This window comes from Myotis daubentonii, chromosome 3, assembly GCF_963259705.1.
Source record: "Myotis daubentonii chromosome 3, mMyoDau2.1, whole genome shotgun sequence".
NCBI classification, from domain to species: domain Eukaryota; kingdom Metazoa; phylum Chordata; class Mammalia; order Chiroptera; family Vespertilionidae; genus Myotis; species Myotis daubentonii.
Genome location: NC_081842.1, coordinates 82,243,655 through 82,259,439, shown reverse-complemented (window position 1 = coordinate 82,259,439; position 15,785 = coordinate 82,243,655). Strand labels below are relative to the sequence as shown.

Here is a 15,785-nt window from a genome sequence, read left to right as displayed (position 1 = left end):
TTCGATAAATCACTTTACTTCACTAAAACTCTGCTTCTTCACTTCTTTGTATACTAGAGGCCCAGTGCATGGGGCCCCTCGGCCTGGCCTGTGAGGATCAGGCCAAAACCGGCTCTCCAAAATCCCCCGAGGGGTCCTGGATTGCAAAGGGGCGGTTCTCGGGTGAAGCTCCCAGAATCAGGTTCCCTCGTGTCTGGTTCTGGGTGTGTAGCCCGAGAACCATAGCTGCCAAGTCACTGCAGCTCTGTAGCTCCTGTGTTGAGCGTCTGCCCCCTGGTGGTCATTTTGAGTCATAGCTACCAGTTGGACAGCTGAATGGTCAGACAGTCGCTTAGGCTTTTATATATAGAGAGAGATTTTAATTGATTTCAGAGAGGAAGGGAGAAGGAGAGAGAGATGAGAGAGAATCATTGATCGGCTGCCTCCTGCATGCCCCTACCTAGGAATGGAGCCCATGACCTGGGCCTGTGCCCTGACTGGAATTGAACCATAACCTCCCAGTTCATAAGTCGACGCTCAGCCACTGAGCCACATCGACTAGGCTGCTTCTTCATTTTTAAAATAAAGATAATAATCTCCACAAGGGCTACATCAGGAAGCTAATATAAGGGTTCAGTTGGAGAAGAGAACATAAAAACATTCTCAAGCCCAGCCAGCGTGGCTCAGTGGTTGAGTATCATCGACCTATGAACCAGGAGGTCACGGTTCGATTCCCGGTCAGGACACACATCAGGCTTGTGGCCTCGATCCCCAGTGTGGGGCATGCAGGAGGCAGCCAATCAATGATTCCCTCTCATCATTGATGTATCTATCTCCCTCTCCATGTCCCTTTCTCTCTGAAATCAATAAAAATATATATTTTTTAAAAATTCTTGAAAGTATGACATGCTCTCACTAGAAATATAAAATATATAAAATAATGTTTTGGGTGTGTAAATGCTCATATAAGAATTTCTTAAAATCATGTGTATGAGTGTGTACATATATGCATAGTTCCATATATAGTTTCTTAAGCATATGCTAGCAAACGAATTAATTTGGTCAGTTGGGTGTCTGAAGTACAATGTTGTATGTCAGTTCTCATAGTAACGGGGACTGGTGCCCAGTCCTTGGTGAAATGAAGCAGGTAGAGATCCATCTATGCCTCTGTATTAAGCAGTGTCACAAAACCATGTCATCACATTTAAAACCCAGAGGGCACCTTACTCCCAGTATCCCGTGAGGAGAAGAGCCCCCCCCCCCCCTTGTGCACTCCCACTCTCCCGAGAAATGAAGAGAAAAGGAAGCCTCGCTCTTGGTGGAGAGAAACATGTCATTTGTGGGGGCACAGTCCGGAGTCAGGGAGACTCAGCAGCAAATCCTGGCTGCTCCGGAGCCTGGGACTTCGGCCAAGTGACTGCCCACCTGCCCCCATTTCACTTCCATAAAATGAGGGTGATGGAGTGCTGACCTCTTGGGGTTACCTTGAGAATTAAATGGCCTAATATATGTGAGGTGGTTAGCACAATGCCAATACAGAATAAATGCTCATTAAATGTTAGCTGTTATTATTATTATCATCATCTGCTTTGGAAGGATGTGGTTTATACATCAACCCCTTTTTTTCCAGTGAGAGGTGGCACCTTGACGAGGGATATGCACTTTATACAAGGGCTGGCAGTGCTGTCCGGGTTGCGCTTCTGATGAGGAGCTTTTTCACTTTCTTAAAGGGATGTGGTCATCCAGGCAGTACCTTCCTGTCTTGCTGAGCTGTTCCCGCTCTTCCCCTGCGGTGAGGTAGCTCCGGACTGCAAACTCAATGACTGACCGGGACACAAAGAGGAGCTGACCCCGGGGTGCGTGCAGGGCCCTGATGTAGGACACCTGGGCCTGGAGGCGCTCACTCCAGGGCCCTGGTGGACACGGTCAGCTCCGTGGTGATCCCTGCCATTTGAGAACAGCGACAAGCTCAGTGACACGAGCATTCAGTGCCTGGTCCTGGTGCTGCTGCACACGAGCGGAGATGTTTTCAGGACACTGCCAATCTGCGGTCACGGGGTGTGGTGGGGAGGCCTCCCTGCCTGCTAACCGAGCTGACATCTTGACCGGAGCAAGAAGCTCTCCTTGGATTTCTCTTTCCACCTCTCTTTGTGGCCCACATCCCCTGTCCAGAGCATTGCCTTCTTTCCATGAAAAGACGTCCCAGGCTTTCGGGACTCGGTGCTTCTCACCTGCAGATGGGCCTCTTCTACACCCCAGAAAGGGAAAAAACATGTCCAAATTTTGACATATTCTTCTAGGGAAGAAATTCCAAAATCACTTCCATGGCCCTTCCCCAGCATTTGGCAGCTTTCACTGTTAAGGAATTGTCTTCGTGTCTCCCTTTAGTCTTGCATTCTTCGAGGATTAAAGATTGCTGTTCTCCATGTTTTTCCTTCATGCAGAACACTGACAAGCCAGCATGCTTGCTGCACTTTGTCCCTTGTTTCTGAAACCACACAGTTCAACTGAGATTCAGAATAGAAGTGCACTAGTGGAGGTTCTGCTCCGTGTAGATATTTACTAAGCAAAGTGCTAAACGCCAGTGACTATTTCCTCTTCCCCTCCCATGTGCTCTCCCCTTCCTTGTCCCACCCTCCTCTCTCCTCCCCTCTCTTTCCCTCTCCCCTCCCTTTCCTTTTTTTTCTCCTTTTCTTTCTTTTTTCTTTTTCTATTTTGTTGTTTTTTCTTTTATTGTTGTTTGTTTTGTGTTTTGTTTTCTTTTCCTTTTCCTTCTTATTCTCTGGCATGAGCATCAGAGACAAGAGATCAGGGTTCTGGGGGACAAAGCAGAAGGAAACGACTAAGGTTTCTTTAATGAAATGCTGGCCTTGGAGAAGGCTAATCTGTGTCTGCACTAATTTCTCAGAGGGATACTGCCAGAGCGGTGCCTGGAGGGCAAGTACAGCATTGTAAATATTTGAAATGTACGCTGGCTGGCGTGGTTTTATTTCTCAGCTTCCCACCAGGGAGGTGCAAATGGGATCCTTAATGATTTTTATAAGTTGTGAGCACATTTTAATGTCAACAGACAGAGTCCCGAGCAGCAGGAGAGCTCTGGATTTACTCCTAAAGCACAGGCACAGCATGCGGACTGCTTTCTCCAGCACATCGCAGCCCTTTCCCCATAACCGGCCAGTCCTCGTCTGAGGGAGGCCCCATCACAGACGGTGACAGCTGGACAGAGCCGTTCAATTTCAAACGAAGTTTCTCTGTCCCATGATCAAGACACCTTGGCAATCTGACAGTCACCATGGGAGGGCCCGAATCTCACCTTCACACTGATTTGAACTCCAGAAAGAGAAACCTAAATGCCATCCGGCTCCTACCATTAAGTGCAGGCCACCGTCTCACTGAGTTTCAGGTTCCCCTAACAATGGTAATATCCACAATTTGCACATTGGTGGATGCTGTTTGCACTCCTGGCTACATAAATATGGATGTGACATTTTTATTGACGTTACAGATGTATGTATAGCTGAAGCCAAGACTGTTAAATAAACATGCTCGCCTTTATGGAATGTTTACTCACCACAGACTTAGGTAAACATCAGCCACGTGTTGCAGGAAAGAATCATGAGCTGAGCCCTGATCGGGGCTCAGTGGTTAGAGCATCAGCCCGCAAACTGAAGGGTCAAGGGTTCGATTCCCCATCAAGGGAACATACTTTGGTTGCAGGTTCAATCCCTGGTCTAGGTCGGGGCTCAAACGGGAGGCAACCAATCACTGTGTTTTTTTTGTGTAGATCTCTCTCTTTCTCTCTCCTCTTCATCCTCTTTGTCCTCCCTTCTCCCTTCCACTCTCTCTGAAAAATCAATGGAAAAAATGTCCTCACTCCTCGGGTGAGGATTAAGAAAAAAGGAATCATGAGCTGATAGTGGCTCGGTAATTAGCCTGAGTTTTGTCAGGGGCAGGACTGAAACCTTTCTCACTGAGCATAGAACCCATGCCCTTTACATGCAAACCTGCTGCCTCTCATTCGGGACCTGCATAGGGAATTTCCTTTGTTTTTAAGATGCTAAGACAATCTCTATAGATGCAGCATCTCTGAGACGAGACGCTGTGAGATGAGTGTAGAATTGGGTCAGGAGGCATGAAGGCACCCTGTGCTTCTCGGCAGGTCTAGCGCCCTCCTCCCTCCAGGGCCTCCCTAGTAACACTGAAAGCTTCCCAAAGCGATGCTCCTACTCTGCTAGTTTAAAACCTTCACATGTCTCCTCTTGCTGCTTCCCTGTGACATGGAAAATAGAACTTGATTTTTTTTTTTAAAGACAATAACATGGAGCTTAATGGACAAAATAAGGGCTTAGGATAAACATGAGCTTACATGCCAGATACAGCTTGTCATGTCTTTTAAACTGATGACTGTTTGGACCAATAAAAAGGAACTGCGTTACCTATATTTGCCAGAGAGCAATAAATTGTCAGCCATCTTCTCTAAAAAGGTGCTTTGTCCAACTCATTTACTATAGTTTTATTTATTTTGAAACCAGCATGCCAGATTTCCCTTGTTTAAAATGAGCAATAAAAAAGAAATAGAGCCCTGACTGGTTTGGCTCAGTGGATAGTCAGCCTGCAGACCGAAGGGTCCCGGGTTTGATTCCAGTCAAGGGCATGTACCTTGGTTGCGGGCACATCCCCAGTGGGGGGTGCGGTGCGCAGGAGGCAGCTGATCGATGTTCCTCTCTCATCAGTGTTTCTAACTCTCTATCCCTCTCCCTTCCTCTCTGTAAAAAATCAATAAAATATATTTTTAAAAAAAGGAAAAAGATATAGAGCGGGACTGTGGAGTAAAGGTAAGGACACTGACATACGTGTTCCTCAAGCAGCAGAACTGGGAGTCAAGGAGCATAGCCGCTACATTAAACACAGTCTTGAGCCGCCCCTAGAAATGTGTTAGTCTTGACAAACTGTATTCCTTCCAAACCCATTACAGTTAACATCTCAGGAAAGGAGTTTTGAATTATATGAAGTGACCATTTAGTCACAGAAAGGTCCTGTGTTGGGATAAGAACATTGTCTCCTCACCCACCAATGCTGCTAGCAGGGTTATGAGACGGTATTTAGTCAGGCCCATGGGTCTCAACTCCCCTGAGCCCTTGTGGTGGCACCATATTAACTCTTTTTTTAAAAATCTGGTTTTATTGATTTTTAGAGAGAGAGAAAGGGAGAGGGACAGAGAGATAGAAACATCAATGAGAGAGGAACTTCATCGATCGGCTGCTCCTGCATGGCCCCTACTGGGGATCAAGCCTGCAACCCAGGAATGTGCTCTGACCGGGAATCACACCAACAACCTATTAGTTCCTGGGTCGACGCTCAACCGCTGAGCCATACCAGCCAGGCCACATTAACTCTCAAGGACATATTAACTCTATGGGGTCCTAGAAACCCTTTAGTCTGGGGAGAATTCTTTATCTTTGTGTTTCATTGGCCATTCTTGTTGCAGAACATGATGAGAGGCTCTGGCTGGTTTGGTAGCAGTAGGGCATGCAGGAATCACCAATGAGTCACCCTTCAGGAACTGTGTTGTGGGTAGCACTTTTGAAGAGAAAAGTTATCTACATTCACTTGGAACTGAGTAAAAATATTCCCCCTGTAAGTCTAGGCAGAAAGAAAATATGAAGTGATGTGCGGGAAAGGAGGAGAGGCTGGATAGCCCAACACGGTTATGGCCAGAAATAGACAATTGTGTCCCACAAAGGCAGTGCCAGAGTCTGGTGCCTCAAAGGCCTGGTTACCTCTATGATGGTTAAAGCAGTGACTCCTAATTAATTACTTTTCCAGGTACATGGCATATCCCCTGGTAGCAGACGACATGAGTGACTTTATGAGTGACTACATGCCTGAAAGCTTTAGTTGTCTTTTTATAATATCTGTTTCCTAGTAAAGGACCCCCTTACTTAATACATGGCCCATGAGGGGCATATCCCATGCAAAGGGGCCAAGTGAGAAAGATGGAGGCAAGGAAAGAAGGAGGGAGCTGGGAAGGAGAGAAGAAAATACAATATGCTCCTCCTTCCATGAGGTTTAAAATATCCTTGACCATCCCAGCCTACATGACTCAGTGGTTGAGCATCGACCTATGAACCAGGAGGTCACCATTTGATTCCCCGTCAGGGCACATGCCCACTTGTGGGCTCGATCCCCAGTAGGGGGCGTGCAGGAGGCAGCCAATCAATGATTCTCTCTCATCATTGATGTTTCTATCTCTCTCTTCTCCCTCTCCCTTCCTCTCTGAAATCAATAAAAGTGTATTTAGGAAAATATATATATATTTAAAATATATATATACTAGAGGCCCGGTGCATGAAAATTCATGCACTGGAGGGGGTGTCCCTTAGCCCAACCTGCCCCTCTCACAGTCCGGGAGCCCTCAGGGGCAGGAGGTGACCCAACGATCAGGGGAAGGTGATGCCCCATCACACCTCTGCTGCTGCCACTGCTGGCAGCGCAAGCCTCAGCCAGCCCTGGTTTCCTGAACCTCGGGCAGCCCAGGGTGGCTGGGCAGCTGACATCCGAGGCCTGCCTGCGCCTCCGGCCGGCCCTCAGCGACTGGGGGGCCGAAGGGGACTGGGGAACTCCGGAGGCAGGCGCACGAAGCGCCCGGGCCCACCTGGGGGCGGGCCCGGCCTTGCCACATGCCTGCCGCCCCAGCAGGGCTGTGGAGACTGGGTGCTGCCATCTTGTGGCTGTGGGCACTGCCATCTTTGAGGGTGGGACAGTCAATTAGCATATTCCCTCCTTATTAGATAGAATGTGTATATATGTGTACATATATATATATATATATATATTTTTTTAAGTAAAGACGTGAGGGTGGTAGGAAGCAAACCCCTGAGAGGATAGCAGTGTTGGACTACTGCAGTTCTCTTCATTTAAAGGGGTGGGGAGACACACTTCTGATTTGCATATTATTTTACATAAATCTACATAGCAATTTCCTAACCCTGGGGAATCACATGTAGATGCAAGAAGCACAGAATTTCAGGGACAACCTAAATGCCTTTCAGTGTCTCCATTCACCCCAACCTGCCCTGGAACCAGCTTTAATTGCCATCATTGCCCAGTGTAAGAGCTGAGCAGTCAGCTTCAGGAATCTGATTGAAAATCGTGTTCATTAACTGCTAGAGGTGGAATGACTTTCTCATCCTGTCTCATGGCTGGAAAAGTGCCTTTAATCTCCTGCCGGGGTCTACACTGCCCACTGCCTTCTGAGGTCAGGGCACAGCTGCCCCAATGTGGAGTAACAGCCACAATAGTGTAATTATTATTCATTCAGATGGTATTTTTTCCCTTGAAGCATTAAATGCTTGTAGGTTGAAGCTTTTAATGGGGAAAGAGGTGAACAAAGTGTTAATATTAACGACCATTTATGTCTTTCAACTGATCTTTTGAAGTATGCAATTTGTGAACATTAAGAAATCACCCTTTCTGGAATGAATTGTGTGCTAATTACAATGATTGTGAACCACTTATAACCATCTTCTCCCTCCACAGAGCATCAGAGGGGAAAGAACAAAATCAGTGTAAATGAGGGCGTCGCCCCGATCCAGCCTGGAAGACACTCGGATGCTCATTAAGTAACATCTTATCTAAGTGCTCAGCTTGGCCCCTCCCACTCTGCAAGGCTCAATTACAGCTCCGTGAGTCTGCATCAGTTCCTACAAAGCAGTGCGTGTGACAGTGGCATAGGGCATGTCAGATGGAGCAGGTAATAACACAGGTATGGAAACTTAATGAGGATGGCAACGCCTCTGCACTTGAAATCTCCTTCCAACTAAAGTGCCACAAAATTTCACTGCTCTTGGTTCTGATTTGGGCATTTAGGTTAAGCCCTAATTTCTAACTAGCAATAGTGTTTAGTGTTTCCAAATTCAAGCTCCCCTCTCTCCAAGAAGTAATTTGTTAAAAAACCAAAAGCATAGTGTGAATTCGTGTGAAGTTTCTTTCTTCTATGATGTAAAGGGAATGGACTTGGGCAAACATGGGGGTTCCAAATTAAGGAAAGGGACCAATAAGAAAAGGTCAGGTTCAAACAAAGAACTGCAGCATATATAAACCAGAGGCAAAGGAACATGAAGTGGGATTTTCTTATTTTCCCATTAGAGAGAGAGAGCAGGCCTTTCCTATGAGGGGGGGGGGGGGGCGCTCTTCATGAGGTCCCCTTTGGGGACCCCTTGCCCAGATGGAGTTTGTATCTGCTTCCAATAACCTTCCACATTTTTATTAAAGAAGACTTTTTGTCCGCAAGTTTATTCTTCAAACTTCACGAGGATAAGAACCCACGAGAAGAAAAGTCTGCACCCCAAACCCCACGTTTCAAATGGTTTATTGATTATTGCATGCACTCATTGGTCGTGTATTGAAGACTTGCCCACTCATCGGTCACTCTGCTACATAGAATTAGTTTCAAAGCTCAAAGCCCACGTGGTGCTCCGCGCGCCACCACCCCCACCCCTCATCCCCCCCACTAAACTCTCCCCCTTATCTTGCTGATTGGAGTCACTTTTGATTTATCTTACAGTTTTCTCCCAGTTGTGCTGGCAGAGAAAGCCTTATCTGATGGCCCTTCCAGCTGCCCAGGTCAGGGCTACTTTTGGTCTAACTTATGATCACTTTAATTGCTCAGGCCTGAGATACCCTTGTCCTCAGTTTATGGCTGTTTTAATTGCTTAGGTCAGAAATATTTCCATCTGCCTGTGGCATTTCTCTATCCTCTGTATAAGTAAGATAAACACCCTGGCGTCTTCAAGTCTCTATCTATGCATTCCTCTCCCATGGACCCTCCTTATCCCTACAACTCCCTCAACCTGCCTATTTTGTCCCTAAAACTCATTTCACATTTATTAGCTATGACAAATGAAATAAAACATTTTATCTGAAGGAAAATATTCACAGTAGCTACTAGATCCTTGGATTGCGAGATGGAATCCAGACAGCTAGGAATCCAAAGTGGGGGTTGAGGGAAGGAGTATCCACAAACTGTTTTTATTTCAAAGTCTCATGGGCCCCATTAATTTATCTATGATTAATCTGGAAAAAAGTAACCAAACAATTATGTTTCTTTGCTTCTTATTAGAATTCTATAAATTCATGTTGATAACATTGATTAATTCATGCTGATCAAAAGCACAAATTGTGGCCACATCCACACACATATTTGTTTGGGTTCCCTTTTCACATTGGTTGCAAGGATGCTTAAAGCCAAATTTTTGGAACATGTGTAGTACTTCTCTGAGTGCCATTCTCTAATAACCACATGCTAGGTTCTCTATAATACCTTACCTTTGTTGTTGTTTTTCTCACACATTTCTAATTCATATTATCTTGCTTTATTCCACAATAACTGTGATACCAATCTTATTAAAACTTTACTAAAATAAGGCAATAACTAATGAAATGAACAGAAATGAAAAGATACCTTTTATGAATAAGCAGTAACATTAATTTTTCCATGATAAATCCAGTGTATTTTGAGACTAAATTATTCAAAACACAGAGACTACAGGTTAAAAATTATAAAACAAAATCATAGAGAACCCTTTTACTAGTCTCGTTAGTAATCTCTTAGGAAGCTCATGATAGAAACATATTAGATGGGTAACGTCAATATTTAGACATTAAGCTCAAGACACACCAAACTGGCAGGCGACTCCTAGTATTCTATTCTCAGTTAAGTGCTATTACCTTTCTCTTCCCTATCTGTTCTGAGGTTCTCTCTTACTACCAGTTGATATGTTTCTATGGCATTAAACAATTTCATTACCAAGGATAATAACAGGTACACTATATAGTATATTCTAAAGTTAAAATATATACATACTTTTTAAGCTGCTTATTGTCTTACATTACCACTAGAGGCCCTGTGCATGAAATTCATTCATGGGAAGGGATGGGGAAGGTGTCCCTCAGCCCGACCTGCACCTTCTCCAATCTGGAATCCCTTGGGGGATGTCCAACTGCCAGTTTAGGCCCAGTCCCTGTGGGATCGAGGCTAAACTGGTAGTTGGATATCCCTCTCACATTCCAGGACCGCCGGCTCCTAACTGCTCACCTGCCTGCCATCCTGGTCGCCCCCTAACCGCTCCTCTGCTGGCCTGACTGATGCCTAACTGCTCCCCTGCTGACCTGATCTTCCACAGCTGCCCTCCCCTGCCTTGACCCACCTCCTCCACCGGGACTAACCTCCCCCCCACCGTGGAGAGCTGCAGGACCCCCAGGCCTCACCGCACGGAACGGCCACTGGGCCCCGCCTCCACTGTGTGCGTGGCCGTCTGTGGTGGCCATCTTCTGACCTTGTCGCACGGGGGTGTGACGCCACCTAGGCTTTTATTATATAGGATGGCATAGCCCCTCTTTGGTATTTACTGTGTGCAATTAAGAGTTTTAGTTATGGCTGTAGAGTAGAATAACAGCATCTCTGATGTTATAGCTTCATATACTTATTGGGGATTAAAAGGGAAAAGCTGTAAAAGTACTTCATAAAGAAAGACACTATGTATGGTTTTAAGTCTTGAAATAAATGTAGATAACAAGATTCTTTTTTCATGTGTAAATTCCTGATTTTTTTTTTTTATTGATTTTTTTTTTTTTTTTTTTGGTGGGGCAACCAGGCAAGAGAAATGTTTCTCTGGCCCATGGCTCTTCGGGGAAGGTGAGGCCAAGGGAGGTATTGTGGATAACTATTAATGCTACACAAACCAGGTACATTTTAATCTAATTCTTTTTCTTCTTTAAAAAAGCAAAACTCTGTTTCTTAAAAATGTAGCTACACTAGAATATTAAAAATTTCAGTGCGTTTAAAAATTCTGAAAAGCTTATTTCTGAGCAGTGTGCTTTTCGGTGTAAGTATTCTGTCTTGCTTTAGAAAGACTCTAAAATATAACCAAAAGAAGGTAAAAGGTCAACTAGTATCAGACTTGCTTGGTAGGACTCAAGAAGTCTGATGAGCACAAATAAAGTAATACTGGAGTCAATGGAATGGCTTATTGGTGATGTTAGAATTTTTAAGAGGATAATTGAATATATATACTAATGGATACTTATGCCTCCAAATCAGAAGAAATTTCATTGCTATTATTATTATATATATTATGTGTAGGAAACAATACTTTTGGATTTCTATGCTTCATATGTAGCATCACATTTTAATAGCATCAAAGTATTATTTATAATATTTTATGTGCCAAAGTTATTTCATCATAACAAAACTAAAGTGGGAGGAGAACCAAGATGGCGGCATAGGTTAACACCAGAGTTTGCTGCTTTGAACAACTACTTCAAAAGTGAAACTAAAACACGGAACGGACATCACCCAGAACCCCAGGAACGCTGGCTGAGTGGAAGTCCTACAACTAGGAGGAAAGAGAAACGCATACGGACACTCAGAGGAGGTGCAGTGCTGAAGTCAAATTCTGAGGTGCGGAGTGCGCGGAGCCGGCTGGCGGCAGAGGGCGCGGTTGGCGTTTTTGGTCGGGAGGGAGTCGCAGACTCTGAGCTCCAGATCCGGGCGAGTCTTTAGGGACCCAGACTCAAACGGGAGAAGCGGGACTGTCTGGCTTCGGTCAGAGCGAGTGCAGCTTTCTCTCTGAGCTTTGCAGCGGGTGCTGGGACTCAGAGAGGCAGAGCCCCTGGGGACAGGACTGAGAGCCGCCATAACTGCTCTCTCTGGCCCACCCTGTTGATCCTGTGCGACCCGCCCCGCCCAAGCCCTGCACAGAGGCATTTGCCGGATAGCCTCAGGCAAAGGCTAGATTAGCACCTCCCTAGAGGACAGAAGTTCTCTCACTGCTGACACAGCTGATTCTCATAGCCACTTGGCCTGGAGGTCAAACCCTCCCTGGAATTAGCTACAACAATCAAGATTTATCTATAAGACTGCGAACAAAGACCACTAGGGGGTGCACCAAGGAAGCATAACAAAATGCGGAGACAAAGAAACAGGACAAAATTGTCAAAGGAAGATATAGAGTTCAGAACCACACTTTTAAGGTCTCTCAAGAACTGTTTAGAAGCTGCCGATAAACTTAATGAGATCTACACAAAAACTAATAAGACCCTCGATCTTATATTGGGGAACCAACTAGAAATTAAGCATACACGGACTGAAATAACGAATATTATACAGACGCCCGACAGCAGACCAGAGGAGCGCAAGAATCAAGTCAATGATTTGAAATGCGAGGAAGCAAAAAACATCCAACCGGAAAAGCAAAATGAAAAAAGAATCCAAAAATGCGAGGATAGTGTAAGGAGCCTCTGGGACAGCTTCAAGCGTACCAACATCAGAATTATAGGGGTGCCAGAAGATGAGAGAGACCAAGATATTGAAAACCTATTTGAAGAAATAATGACAGAAAACTTCCCCCACCTGGTGAAAGAAATGGACTTACAGGTCCAAGAAGCGCGGAGAACCCCAAACAAAAGGAATCCAAAGAGGACCACACCAAGACACATCATAATTAAAATGCCAAGAGCAAAAGATAAAGAGAGAATCTTAAAAACAGCAAGAGAAAGAAACTCAGTTACCTACAAGGGAATACCCATACGACTGTCAGCTGATTTCTCAACAGAAACTTTGCAGGCCAGAAGGGAGTGGCAAGAAATATTCAAAGTGATGAATACCAAGAACCTACAACCAAGATTACTTTATCCAGCAAAGCTATCATTCAGAATTGAAGGTCAGATAAAGAGCTTCACAGATAAGGAAAAGCTAAAGGAGTTCATCACCACCAAACCAGGATTATATGAAATGCTGAAAGGTATCCTTTAAGAAGAGGAAGAGGAAGAAAAAGGTAAAGATACAAATTATGAACAACAAATATGCATCTATCAACAAGTGAATCTAAGAATCAAGTGAATAAATAATCTGATGAACAGAATGAACTGTTGATTATAATAGAATCAGGGACATAGAAAAGGAATGGACTGACTATTCTTGGGGGGGGGAAGGGGTGTGGGAGATGTGGGAAGAGACTGGACAAAAATCGTGCACCTATGGATGAGGACAGTGGGTGGGGAGTGAGGGCGGAGGGTGGGGCGGGAACTGGGAGGAGGGGAGTTATGGGGGGGGGAAAAAAGGAACAAATGTAATAATCTGAACAATAAAGATTTAATTAAAAAAAATTTTTTAAAATGTTATAAAAAAAAAACTAAAGTGGAAAAAGATGTAAACTATACTTTAATATGTATCATTGTTCATTGCATGCATTTTTGTTTAAATATTGATTTAATTGAAGACTAAGAGCTTCAAAATACTGATTAAAAACATATATTTACTTATATTAAGAAAGACAAAGAAAGAGGAGAAGGAGGAGAAGGAGCAAAAAATATCCTATATAATAAAAGGCTAATATGAAAATAGACCAAACGGCGGAACAACCGAACAACCAAACAACAGGTCACTATGACGTGTGCTGACCACCAGGGGACATGTGCGGAACATGGCAGGCATTGGCCACAGTGGGATGGTGAAGCAGGTGAGTGGGGGCGCCAGACCAAGGCAGGGCACTAGTGGCTGTCATCAGGGTGAGCCTCTGGTGGTTACTGAAAATTCTTTGCTCTGCACGTGTGGTCACACCCAGTGCTTGCACCTGCTGCCAGTGCCTGGTGCCGGTCCTGATCACTTGGAGCCATCAGCGGGTGTGAGTGACAGCTGCCGGCCCTGATGGCCCCTGAGGGCTTCTCCAACTCCCCTGGCTCCTGATGGGCAATCAAGGACAGCAGTTGCCACTCGCACCCGCTGATGGCACTGGCCTTGCTTGCACCCACAGCTGGTGATGCCCCGCTCACACCTGCTGCTGGCGCCAAATCCGCTGCTCACACCTACTGCTGACGCTAGCACCGCTTACACCTGCAGCCGGCACTGGAGCCGCCGCTCGCACCCACTGAGGGCATCCGGTGCCAGTCCTGATCGCTCGGCACTGTCAGCGGGAGCAAGTGGCAGCTGCTGGCCCCAACCGCCCCTGAGGGCTTCTCCACCTCCCCCTGCTCTGAGGGGCGATTGGGACAGCAGCCCCCGCTTTCACCCGCTGACTGTGCTGGCCCTGCTCGCACCCGCTGCTGGCGCCGGCCCCAATCACTCCATGCTGTCAGCGGGTGCGAGTGGGGCTGGCACCGTCAGCATGTGGGAGCAGCGGTGGTGGGAGTGGGGCTGATGGCAGATATGGGACTGGGGGTGACAGCAGGAGGGGGTGGGTGGGGGTGCAGAGGATGGGCCGAGACCCACCCCTGTACCTACCACAGCCTCGGGGCTCACAGTTCCTTTCAATGTGCATGAATTCGTGCACTGGGCCCCTAGTATCAAAATAACAACATAGTTATCTCTATGAGGTGGGATTACAAAGGCTTTTTCTTTAAACTTCTCTAAATTCTTTTCAAATTATCTACCATTTATTCATTCATTCAACCATAGGTATTGAGCATTTACTATGTGCTAGAGATATATGAATGATCAAAACAAAAAACTATCCTATCTAATAAAAGACAAAAAGGGTAATTGACTGTATCTTCGCTATGCTTCCCTTTGGCTAATCAGCGAGATATGCAAATTAACTGCCAACCAAGATGGCGGCCGGAAGCCACACAGCTGAAGCGAGCAGGAGGCTTGCTTGCTCTAGTGATGGAGGAAGCCAAGGTTCCCCACCTGCCGCGGCCCAGCTCTGAGCTCTGAAAGCAACAAAGTTTCAATTATAGAAGCTAAACAACCCCCAGATATCTGCTTTCAGCCAGCCATGGCCACGGAGCTGGAGCCGGCTCTCAGCTCCAGAGATGGCAACAAAGTTTCAATTATAGAAGGTAAATAAATCCCAGAATTTAAAAAAAAGAAAAAAAGGAGAGGCTGGGAGCTTCAGTCGCTGCCCAGACTGAAAATGGCTCTCAGCCCCTCACCCACGCTGGCCAGGCACCCAAGCGGGACCCCCACCCTGATCTGGGACACCCTTCAGGGCAAACCAGCCAGCCCCCACCTGTGCACCAGGCCTCTATCCTATATAGTAAAAGGATAATATGCAAATTGACCCTAACAACGGAACGACTGGGAATGACTGGTCACTATGACACACGCTGATCACCAAGGGGCAGACGCTCAATGCAAGAGCTGCCCCCTGGTGGTCAGTGCACTCCCACAGGGGGAGCTGTGCTCAGCCACAAGCCAGGCTGATGGCTGCCAGTACAGCGGTGGTGGTGGGAGCCTCTCCTGCCTCCTCAGCAGCACTAAGGATGTCCGACTGCAGCTTAGGTCTGCTCCCCGCTGGCAAGTGGACATCCCCCAAGGGCTGGCGGGCTGCCAGAGGGATGTCTGATTGCCAGCTTAGGCCCAATCCCCCGGGGAGCAGGCCTAAGCCAGCAGGTGGCCATCCTCCAAGGGGTCCCAGACTGCGAGAGGGCACAGGCCGGGCTGAGGGACCTCCCCGCCCCCAGTGCACAAATTTTTGTGCACCAGGCCTCTAGTGTTACTTATAAAATCAGAAGAGCAATCAGTATTATTATTATGAATAGTATTATCTGCATAGCACAGATTTATCTACATAGCACAGAATCCCAAGCAATGTAGACACATCTATCTAATAATAGGGTAATATGCAAATTGGTTGGGACACCATCATGTAATGACTGATCAGCAGGCTGCGTGCGCAGAAGGAGCGGGTGGATGGGAACTTGCAGCATTGGTGGGCGGAGACTTGCACTGCCTGGGGATATGAGGCTCACGTCCCCGACCCTGGCAATGGGCCCTGGGATGTGAGGCTCCCGTCCCTGCTCCCAGC

At 46.3% G+C, this 15,785-nt stretch overlaps 1 protein-coding gene across 1 annotated transcript in view; it reads right to left on the bottom strand.

The window, feature by feature from the left end:
- Window positions 1–15,785, bottom strand: part of GABRR3 (gamma-aminobutyric acid type A receptor subunit rho3) — a 72,662-nt gene that overhangs the window by 17,701 nt on the left and 39,176 nt on the right. Inside the window, 1 exon segment of the mRNA XM_059686188.1 lies at window positions 1,733–1,892. Coding sequence (XP_059542171.1) covers window positions 1,733–1,892 — 160 coding nt within the window.